At 42.4% G+C, this 11,307-nt stretch overlaps 1 protein-coding gene across 4 annotated transcripts in view; it reads left to right on the top strand.

Moving 5' to 3' along the window:
• TNRC6B (trinucleotide repeat containing 6B) overlaps positions 1-11,307 on the top strand; it is a 177,582-nt gene that overhangs the window by 112,850 nt on the left and 53,425 nt on the right. For all 4 annotated transcript variants that reach the window (XM_015571923.1, XM_015571922.1, XM_015571924.1 and 1 more), the window contains 4 exons: positions 283-624; positions 2,812-5,139; positions 7,343-7,501; positions 10,876-11,051. In XM_015571923.1, coding sequence (XP_015427409.1) covers positions 283-624; positions 2,812-5,139; positions 7,343-7,501; positions 10,876-11,051 — 3,005 coding nt within the window. The remainder of the gene's footprint in view (positions 1-282; positions 625-2,811; positions 5,140-7,342; positions 7,502-10,875; positions 11,052-11,307) is intronic.

Below are 11,307 nucleotides of genomic sequence, written 5' to 3'. Positions count from 1 at the left end.
AAAATCGCATAACAGCCGAGCATACACCCAGCAGCGCTGCTGATGCCTGGACGGTATGTGGAATGAAGTGGGCGGGCATCGGGAGGCCACTATGGCACGGGGCAAGCACTATGGGCAGTCTATCTGAAGTGTACCTGGCGTATAAGACGACCCCCCACTTGGAGGCATATTTTTCAGGGCCAAAAAATCGTCTTATACGCCGGCAAATACGGTAAGCACTCTTAAAAATAATCTTCAAAAAAATGTATTTGATTTCAAAGATTGTTTCCCAATCTCTTTCAGTGCCCGAAGTGACGAAACCAAGTTTAAGCCAACCAACGGCCGCCAGCCCAATTGGCAGCTCTCCATCGCCACCAGTCAATGGTGGCAACAATGCCAAAAGGGTGGCAGTGCCGAACGGACAACCGCCAAGCGCCGCCCGCTACATGCCTCGGGAGGTGCCTCCGCGATTCCGTTGCCAGCAGGACCACAAAGTGTTACTAAAACGTGGGCAGCCCCCTCCACCATCCTGCATGCTCCTCGGGGGTGGGGCAGGGCCTCCTCCCTCCACAGCACCTGGAGCAAACCCAAACAACGCACAAGTGACAGGAACGCTGCTGCAGAGTGAGAGTGGGACTGCACCAGGTGAGGAATCGGTGTCGCTGACTTGAATTCATGGCAACTTTAGAAAGGGAGAGCACTTTTATTGCCTGATGTGAAGTCCACAAAAAACATTCATTATAAAGACTATTGGAGTTATTGAAAAGATGGGGAAGGATCCCAGTATGAAATGTATTTCTCTGCTGAAACTGGGTTTTAGTGTCCAGTGAGTGTGTGCTCTTGGCAGGAGAGGTTAATTAGCTGCTCTTTGTCATCGCCCTGGAGCCTTTCTTCCCTTCTCAGACAAGAGTGTTACAAATTTAAGGCTCCATTGTTCCATCTGTCACCACAAGTATGTGCTCCAAGCATGATTGGAAGAGGGCTAGTGCAAGGGGGTGTTCAGAAGCTTAGATGCTCATGTTTATGCTCCCAGAATGCTAGGCAGGTAGAAAGAATGGTCTCTTAGATTACTCTCTAGAATTTGGGGATTTTTAGATTTTTTTAAAGCAGTATTTCTTTAGGGGAGCCCTTGATTTGGAACATTATTAAAAACTGTATGTAGATACAAGGATCTTTAGCTAAAGGGCTCTACTAGAAGTTCTGTGATTTTTTTTTTTCTCCCCAGTGTGTGAATACTAAATTAGTTAACAGCTAAGGACTTTCAAATACATATTTTTAGCTTGTTAATAGATTTCAACTTATCTCTTAAAAAAAAAATTTTGAGATTGTATTAAAACTCAGAACTTGAGCACCATTAAGCATTGGCAAAGGCACTGAATTGTGGTTGTTATTAGGATGCTTTACTCTAAGTTTGAGTATAGAATTGCCCAGAAAATTCTTTTACTGTCTCATGGGCAGAGTGAGGGTGGAAAGAAACCTAGGATGACTTAGGCTTCATGCAGAGATAAGCCCTGTGCATGAGTCTTTCCTGTGGTGACCATCAGGCCAGGCCCAAAGCCCTTGGGAGGCCTCCTGGCCCTTCCGTCTTGGCCCCTTATAACCAAATACAAAAGGAAGTATGTGAGGGGCAGTGTGTCTGGCATTGATTTCTGCAGCCCGGTCTAGCCAGGCCTTGATGTGGACACGGGTCCAGTGTGAGCCAGAATCTCTTGTTTATATTTTTAAAACCAAGGAGGCCCCTAAATTTTAAGAATTTGAGACTCTGTGCTTCCTGATTTTATAAGGCTTTATGTAATATTTTTTTCAACTTCATATTGATTTTAAGCTGCTTGGTTAAAGGAGTTAAATAAGTTTAGAAGAAATTATCAGGCTTAAAACATACCATTTTCCCTCCACCAAATAAGGTAAATTCCACCAAAATATGTGCTAAACCAGACTAATTCATCAGATTAAGTTCCTTGGGCATACACACTGATTCATGCTTGTCTGCCCTTGGCATCCAGCTGGGTGGCATTATTCAGGCAATGCTCACTGAGCAGCAATGGACTGGACACTGTAGAATTCAAATGTTAGCAAGATAGGGTCTAGCAAGAGATAAGATAGGGTCTCTGCCTAAAAAGCACTAACATAGGGGAGGGAAGACATGAACACAATGTCTTCCCTCCCCTGTGCACTGAGCAAAATGGCTCTAGACAGGAAAAGACCATTTTTGGTTAATGAGCTCATAAAAAACTTCAGTCAAAAATGTGGCACTTGAACTAGGCCCAGAAAAATGAGCAAATTTCAGTGTATGAATTTAGGAGAAAAAAACAGTAAGTGCTGATGCTAGTTGTGGAATGTCAAGTAGTATGGAATGTAGATGTCTACATAGAAATAGTGGAAGATGAGACTAGAAAAGTCACTTGGTCCCAGGTCATGGGGTATCTTGATCAAACTCCAGACCAAAGAGTTCAGCTTTATTCTTGTGCAATAAAGTGATGTGCTTTAGAAAAGTCCCTCCAGCCAGGAGTGTTTAGAGTAGGTTTGAGATGCAAAGCAAGCAGGATGTTGTTGCATTGTCTCAATACAAAAAGGCCCTTCTCTGTCAGTAGGAATGGCAAAGGGATAGCTTTGAGAGATGGTGTGGAGTTAGATTTAGCAAGTACACCAACCAGGTAAGATGAAAGAGAAGATGACTAAAATAAGGGTGGTATAGTTCACTAAGACAGGCAACTGGGTGGATAAGCTAGTTTGTGGGGAAATGTGACAAGTTCTCTTGGGGGCGGTTTGAGCTGGAGATGTTAATAGAGCGTGCATATGTATCTGTGATTGATTAGACAATCTCTTTCCCAGAGTCAACCCTTGGAGGTGCTGCTGCTTCAAATTATGCAAATTCCACTTGGGGCCCGGGAGCCTCCTCCAACAACGGCACCTCCCCCAACCCAATTCACATCTGGGACAAGGTGATTGTAGACGGGTCTGACATGGAAGAGTGGCCTTGTATTGCCAGCAAAGACACTGAGTCTTCTTCCGAAAACACCACCGATAACAACAGTGCCTCAAACCCTGGCTCTGAGAAGAGCCCTCTGCCAGGAAGCACCACTAATAACAAAGGAAAAGGGAGCCAGTGCCAGCCTGCAAGTTCTGGGAACGAATGTAACCTTGGGGTCTGGAAATCTGACCCTAAGTCTAAATCTATTCAATCTTCCAACTCTATTGCAGAGAGCAACAATGGACTAGGAAATTGGAGGAATGTGAGTGGTCAAGATAGAATTGGACCTGGCTCTGGCTTCAGCAACTTTAACCCAAATAGCAACCCATCTGCCTGGCCAGCACTGGTTCAAGAAGGAAATTCTAGGAAAGGGGCATTGGAAACAGATACTAGTAATTCCAGTGCACAGGTTAGCACAGTAGGTCAGGCATCCAGGGAACAGCAGTCAAAGATGGAAAATGCGGGTGTTAATTTTGTTGTCTCTGGCAGAGAACAGGCTCAAATTCATAACACTGATGGACCAAAAAATGGAAACACTAACTCCTTGAACTTAAGTTCACCAAACCCCATGGAGAATAAGGGAATGCCCTTTGGAATGGGCTTGGGGAACGCCTCCAGGAGCACTGATGCCCCTTCACAAAGCACTGGAGATCGAAAGACTGGGAGTGTTGGATCTTGGGGTGCAGCTAGGGGGCCTTCTGGAACTGACACAGCCTCTGGACAAAGCAATTCTGGAAACAATGGGAACAATGGAAAAGAGAGAGAGGACTCCTGGAAAGGAGCTTCTGTTCAGAAGTCAACTGGGTCAAAAAATGATTCTTGGGACAATAACAGGTCTACGGGTGGGTCCTGGAACTTTGGCCCTCAGGACTCTAATGACAGCAAATGGGGTGAAGGGAACAAAATGACATCTGGGGTCTCTCAGGGAGAATGGAAACAGCCGACTGGGTCTGATGAGTTGAAAATTGGAGAATGGAGTGGTCCAAACCAACCAAATTCTAGCACTGGAGCATGGGACAATCAAAAGGGCCACCCCCTCCCTGAAAACCAAGGCAATGCCCAGGCTCCCTGTTGGGGAAGATCTTCCAGCTCCACAGGAAGTGAAGTTGGAGGTCAAAGCACTGGAAGCAACCACAAGGCAGGAAGTAGTGACAGTCATAATTCTGGCCGCCGCTCATATAGGCCCACACATCCTGATTGTCAGGCTGTCTTGCAGACTCTTTTGAGCCGAACTGATTTGGACCCCAGGGTGCTCTCAAACACCGGCTGGGGCCAAACTCAAATTAAGCAGGACACGGTGTGGGATATTGAAGAGGTGCCAAGGCCTGAGGGGAAATCTGACAAAGGAACTGAGGGGTGGGAGAGCGCTGCCACACAGACCAAGAACTCAGGGGGCTGGGGAGATGCACCCAGCCAAAGCAATCAAATGAAGTCTGGATGGGGGGAGCTCTCAGCCTCTACAGAGTGGAAAGACCCCAAGAACACAGGAGGCTGGAATGACTATAAGAACAACTCTTCCAATTGGGGAGGGTGCCGACCAGATGAAAAGGCATCTTCCTCTTGGAATGAGAATTCCAGCAAGGATCAGGGGTGGGGAGGTGGGCGCCAGCCCAATCAAGGATGGACTTGTGGAAAGAATGGGTGGGGAGAGGAAATTGATCAAGCAAAAAACAGCAATTGGGAAAGTTCTGCAAGTAAACCTGTGTCTGGGTGGGGCGAAGGAGGGCAGAATGAAATTGGAACTTGGGGGAATGGTGGGAATGCAAGCCTAGTTTCCAAAGGCGGGTGGGAAGATTGCAAAAGATCTCCAGCATGGACCGAGACAGGCAGACAGCCCAATTCCTGGAACAAACAGCAGCCACAGCAGCCACCGCCACCACAACCAGAGGCTTCTGGTTCATGGGGAGGCCCACCCCCTCCACCTCCAGGCAATGGACGACCTTCCAATTGCAACTGGAGCAGCGGGCCGCAGCCAGCAACCCCTAAGGATGAGGAACCCAGTGGTTGGGAAGAGCCATCCCCACAGTCAATTAGTAGAAAAATGGACATTGATGATGGCACTTCAGCATGGGGAGACCCCAACAGTTATAACTACAAGAATGTGAATCTGTGGGATAAGAATGCCCAAGGGGGCCCAGCACCTCGAGAACCAAATCTGCCTACCCCAATGACCGGTAAATCAGCATCAGGTAGGCAGCTGCTTTTCTTGCAGGTTTTAATGAAGAAGATAAATCCTAAACCAAGACATTTTTATTAAGCTGCATTTATTCAATTTGGCTGTGTTCTGGGAATCTTTCCTACATTAACAGAAGCTCTTTTTTTTATAAAATGATAGTGATAACAGATGCTAGTAGTACATTCTAATGTTCTTTCTTGGCAAAAGAAAAAGATGGTATCCCTGGGTTAGCCTCCCAAAATTATTCTTTTGCGATTGTATTGGTCTGCAGAATCCTAAAGACATATTATCTTGCTAAACAAACTATGCTCTAGGTTTAAAAATAAGGAATTAAAATAGTAGCAGAAATAGACCTGATTTCCATTCTGGTTCTGCACATGGCCACATCCTCTGTGTTCTCTTTCCCCATTGGAGGGAAGTGTTGTGTGCTGTTCTTGCAGAGGCCGTCATTATGCTGTAGCAAAGCTCCGATCCAGAGGGTTTGGTCACTTTCCAGGTGATTTTAACGATCACCTTTGAAAGTAGAGGACTTTGTATACGAGGTTGTTATCTCATGATAATCACGTGTCCACCTTATTCGAATAGGAAATGCTATACCTAGGATATGAAAAGTAATGCTGGTAATATCATTCTTAGTTTGGCATTGTCAACTTGAATGCCCCCATAAAGCATATAGTTCAACAAACTAGAGGGATGCACTATTCAACTGCTTTTTTCCTCCCACATTTGGTTTTTTTTGTTTGTTTTTGTTTTCTTAGTTAGTATTAATCACAGTATTCCATTTTCCACTCACTCCCCAAAGTGTTCAGTGAATTTAATTATGGCCACTTAGAAAATGATTACTTTTAACTATTAACTATTTCTTTTTTATTTCAAATCAGAAAAAGAATGAGAAAGGAAATGCAGATTGTTCATTAATTCCTTGTCTAGAATAAAACCTGCTAATATATTAAAAAACAAACAAAAACTTTATCCATATAGTTGACCCTCTGGACACACCGGTTCCCCCATTGACAGATGGGGGGAGGGGCGGAATAGCATTATGTTGTTGTAACCATTGTAGGCCTACAATGGTTGCGTCTGTACTGAACACGTACAAACTTCTTTTCTTGTCATTATCACCTAAACAATACAGTATAACTATTTACATAGTCTTTACATCATATTAGGTATTAAAACAAATCCAGAGATGATTTAAAGAATGATGGAGAATGTGTGTAGGTTACATGCAAATATTATTCCATTCTACATAAAGGACTAGTGCATCTGTGGATTTTGGTTCTGGAACCATCCTCCTCAGATACCAAGGAATGACTATAGTAAAAACCTTCAAACTATACAGAAAAGCAAAGGGTAATAAAAGAATTTTAGTCTCTAGGGCAGCGATTCTCAACCTGTGGGTCGCGACCCCTTTGGGGGTTGAACAACCCTTTCACAGGGGTTGCCTAAGACCATCGGCAAACACATATATAATTATATATATTGTTTTTGTGATTAATCACTATGCTTTAATTATGTTCAATTTGTAACAATGAAAATACATCCTGCATATCAGATATTTACATTATGATTCATAACAGTAGCAAAATTACAGTTATAAGTAGTGACGAAAATAATTTTATGGTTGGGGTCACCACAACATGAGGAACTGTATTAAAGGGTCGCAGCATTAGAAAGGTTGAGAACCACTGCTCTAGGGTCTCTTCCCACAGGTAACCTCTTAGAATTTTGTGTCTCATTCAAACATTTTGTTCATACCTATAGCAAAATATGTCTATTCCTTTAATAATTATACACAGAAGGCATTGCATTATGTACACTGTTCTTCACCTTGCTTTTATCATTATACTTAAAAACTTTCCATATTACCACATACATTTTTGTCTTCTAATTGCTTTGTATATAGTATTCATTTTATGGATGGCCCACGATTGGTGTAACCAGTGCCTTTTTGATAGATATTTGGGCTGCTTCTAAATGGTTTCCGACAGTGATGCAGTGGGCATTGTTGTACATGTAATCTCATCTACTTTCATAAGTTTAACTATGGTATAATTTTCCGACAGTGGAATGATTGGGCCAAAAGTGATAATGCCAAATGCCCTCCATGAACGTGGAACCCACTTGTATTTCTCAGAGTGCCTGTTCCCCACCAACCCACTGGATAGTATGCTGTTTAACACATCATTCTTAGAGCCACATTTCTGTCTTTACAGTCTGGAGCAAAAGCACACCACCTGCTCCAGATAATGGTACTTCAGCTTGGGGTGAGCCAAATGAAAGCAGTCCTGTGTGGGGCGAAATGGATGACACAGGAGCATCGACCACAGGCTGGGGGAATGTACCTTCCAACGCTCCAAATGCCATGAAACCTAGTAAGTATACAGTGTTATATTTTTTAATATAACTGTTAATTTGGGGGTCAGACATTTTGGGGAGGGCTGTTTAGTGTTTAAACAGTTGTTGCAGTGAGATTCAGAACCTTGAATCTTTAAATGGTTAGCAGCAAATAGTGGTGACTTGAATTGGCATGTGTTAAAATGCGCACAGTGAACTAGAAGTCACAAGTTAATTTTGTTGATTTTGCATTAGATTTAGTATTTGGACAGAATTGAAATGGTGATGTGGTGCCTTTTCTTTTCCTTGTTTCTTTTTTTCTTGCCCAGTAACTGAAATACTGCTTTCCACATCTATTTTGCATTTCTACTCTTTTTTTAGTATAATTTAAAAAGAGTTTCCTAGCTTTTAATGTGGGATATAGTCTCTGCTGCCCAGTGACTTCATTCTTCTGTTCCTATTTCCCCTTTTTCTCTCATACAACATCCACCCACATAGAAACATTTAAGGTTTCCTAAACCTGACAAAGATTTCTTCATTTGAATTTTTTAAACAAAGCACGTCATGCTTTGAAAATCTAAGCTATATTTGGTCCAGCTGGCATATGTAGTCACAGTAATTTGCAAAACTTTGTAAACTGATGCTTTGGAATGTCCCAGTGGATGTTCCTCAATTGAAAAATTCAAATGCCCGTTTTCATTTGTTTGTAGTTTTCCTAAAAAGTATTCCAACATCTCTTTTCTACCATGTTGCAGACTTAAGGAATTGTCTTTTGATTTAAAAGTGTGGTCATCCTGAATGCTCAAAATTTAAATGAGAATAAAAAATTCCATTGTCAGGTTTATTAGATAATATTTAGGACTCATATAGGGCTACATGAAGGATTATGATTTTAGGTACATTCCATATGTAATTTGACTACATTTTTAAAATTAGGAGTCTCTTCCACTTCATAAAAATAGCTTTATAAAGACTTTCATTTTCATTGTAAACTGATTGTATTGTCATGGGAGCTACCATTCTGTAGACTTGAAATACATCAAAAAAGCTGTTGAAAGACATTAAGGGACCCTTGGCACAAGGGAGTACTTAAGCAGTACTTTCAGGATTTTTATGTCTTCCCCAACCTCATAATCACCTTTCTTGCATCAGAAACCCCTCACTTTTCTCCAGATTTAAAAAATGTTTTCTACTCTTTGGGAATATCTGTAGTCATAGCTATAGGTATACTTCCCCTTTCTCTGGGTAATTTGAATATGTACTACTCAGAGGAAGGAGCTTAGATCATCATAGCCCATTAACTGATGCTGGTCATTACCCTGTTATCATTGTTTCTAGACTACAAATATATATGACTAAAAATAAGTTCTCTTTTTTATCTTTTTCATAAGAAGACATTCGTTGAAAGTTCAGCTCCTTTCTCTGTAAGAAGGGTTGCATGGATGTCTTTGTTTTTATAAAGGGGTCAGTATGTTATTGTATTGGGCTTTTAATTCCTATTGTTTGTCAGAGGATGGCATAAGGCCTATCCTATATATATAAAAGGCTAATATGCAAATCAACTGAACGGCAGAATGACCCGTCGCTATGATGCGCACTGACCACCAGAAGACAGACGCTCAATGCAGGAGCTGCCCCCGGGTGGTCAATGTGCTCCCACAGGGGAAGTGCTGCTGCTCAGCCCTAAGGATGTCCAACTGCCAGCTTAGGACCACTCCCCGACATCTCTCAACGGGTCCCGAACTGCAAGAGGAAACACACACACACACACACACACACACACACACACACACACACACACACCATCCCCCGCACCACCCCTCCTCCCTCAAATGCATGAATTTCATGCACTGGGCCTCTAGTGCTTACATAATAATGAAATATCTCCTGCAGAAGAAACCATCCTGATTTTCAATGGCATTTTCAGTAGCAGGGAAAATAGCCCCCAAGCCATGCTCCCACTGTCCAGTCAGAAGGCCCTTCATGTAAGGCTGGAGAACCCCATAGAGGGTCCATCAGATTCACTCAGGCCATGTGGGGGTGGGGGTGCTACAGTTAGAAGAAACCAACCTCCTTGTGCCCTGTGTACATCATGGTGCCTTCATGACTGTCACAGGCCTGGTCCTAGGGGATGGCAACAGTCATTCAAGGAGTGAGCCACTTTTTTGGCTTTAGACTCTTCATATGCAGCTATCTAAATCAAATAACTGCCCCTTCCATAAATGTTCTGTCATTGGTAAAGTGAAGGTATGGATGGAGGTTTGTAGGCAAGATAGTGAATTTTCCCTTCTTCCATCAATTTATAGAGACTCTTTACCACAAAATGTATCCTTCAGCTCCATACAGTATTTTTAGAGGGGAGTAAGGGATTTATCCCAATCTCCAAATTAAAGATATTTATTTAGAAGGGGATGTTGGTTGAGTATATCATGGATACTGACATTCTACTTCCTCTAACATTAGAGCCCTCATCACTGATTTTCCTCCCTGCCTTCCCTCCCTTCCCTTCCTCCCTCTTTCCTTCCTTCCCTCCCTCTTTTCTTTCCTTCCTTCTTTCCTTCCTTCCTTCCTTCCTTCCTTTCCCTTCCTTTCTTCCCTCCTTCCCTCCCTCCCTCCCTTCCTTCCCTCCTTCCCTCCTTTCCTCCTCCTTTCCTTTTCTTCCCTCCCTCTCACCCGCCCTCCCATCCTTCCTCTCCTTCCTTCCTTCCCTCCTACTTCCCCATTCTCTATCTTCCAATTTTCTCCACTTGTCTTTTAAAAGCCATTGCTTGCACATTGTCTTTGCCTAGGATCTTTATTAGTGTCTAACACATTTCAAGTATATATATTAATAAATTACAAATTTTTATGGTTCTCTGTGAATTTCTCTTTCACCATAATATTGATATTCAAAGTCTTTTTTCTTCCCCTTTTCATGTTCTTTTCTTAACTTCACCCCAAACGAGGTAGACAGGTGTTCTTTATCATACCTCATATTTGAAATGTCCATTATCAGTCACACAATGTATTTTTAGGAGGTAAAACTACAGTAAACTGTGCTCATTAAGGGAAATAGAGATGTGAAGTTTCTTGTAAGTAGTGACGGATTCTTTTCAAGCTTGAATTTTCTAAAACTTTGTATAAGGGAACATCATTAGACCAGAAGCCAGGAGATCTTAATTTTGTGGTTTATTAACTTTGTATCATTAAACCTTTATGGGTTTCCATTTTCTGCTCTCTAAAATATGAACCATGTTTGCCTTGTCATATAGATATAGTAGATAAAATTACAGTATGTATTAACAATGAATGATTTTTGTGGTTTTTGTTACATATATGCTGTATTTACAAGGAATGCTATATTTACAAGGAATGATTATTGTGTCATTTCATATAGCTATCACATACAGTTGATTTCCTTCTTTTATTAAAGATTCCAAATCTATGCAAGACGGCTGGGGGGAGAGTGACGGGCCAGTGACAGGAACTCGCCATTCCAGCTGGGAAGAGGAGGAGGATGGAGGAGTCTGGAACACTGCCGGCTCTCAGGGAAGCGCTTCCTCCCACAACTCAGCGAGCTGGGGACAAGGAGGAAAGAAACAAATGAAGGTAGTCTGCTTTAGGAATACTTGAGCTTGCTTATTCATTCTTAGAAGGCAGAGCTGAGAATTTTTTAGTAGAAGAAGTAGGGCAGCTGGAGTCCCTGAGGTCCTAAGTAAGAGAGAAAAATATTTTCTTGGGAACAAATAACTGCTTCCTCTTTACCCCTCATGTTCCTTCCCCACGACTTTGAAACCACGGACCACAGAACTGTTGCTGTGGGTAAAATGGAATTTTCAAAGATAGATTGTTTTTACTTTTAGTT

Source organism: Myotis davidii, unplaced genomic scaffold, assembly GCF_000327345.1.
Source record: "Myotis davidii unplaced genomic scaffold, ASM32734v1 scaffold428, whole genome shotgun sequence".
Taxonomy (NCBI): Eukaryota; Metazoa; Chordata; class Mammalia; order Chiroptera; family Vespertilionidae; genus Myotis; species Myotis davidii.
The sequence above is the reverse complement of the archived record's forward strand: the minus strand, read 5'-3'. Positions and strand labels throughout refer to the sequence as shown.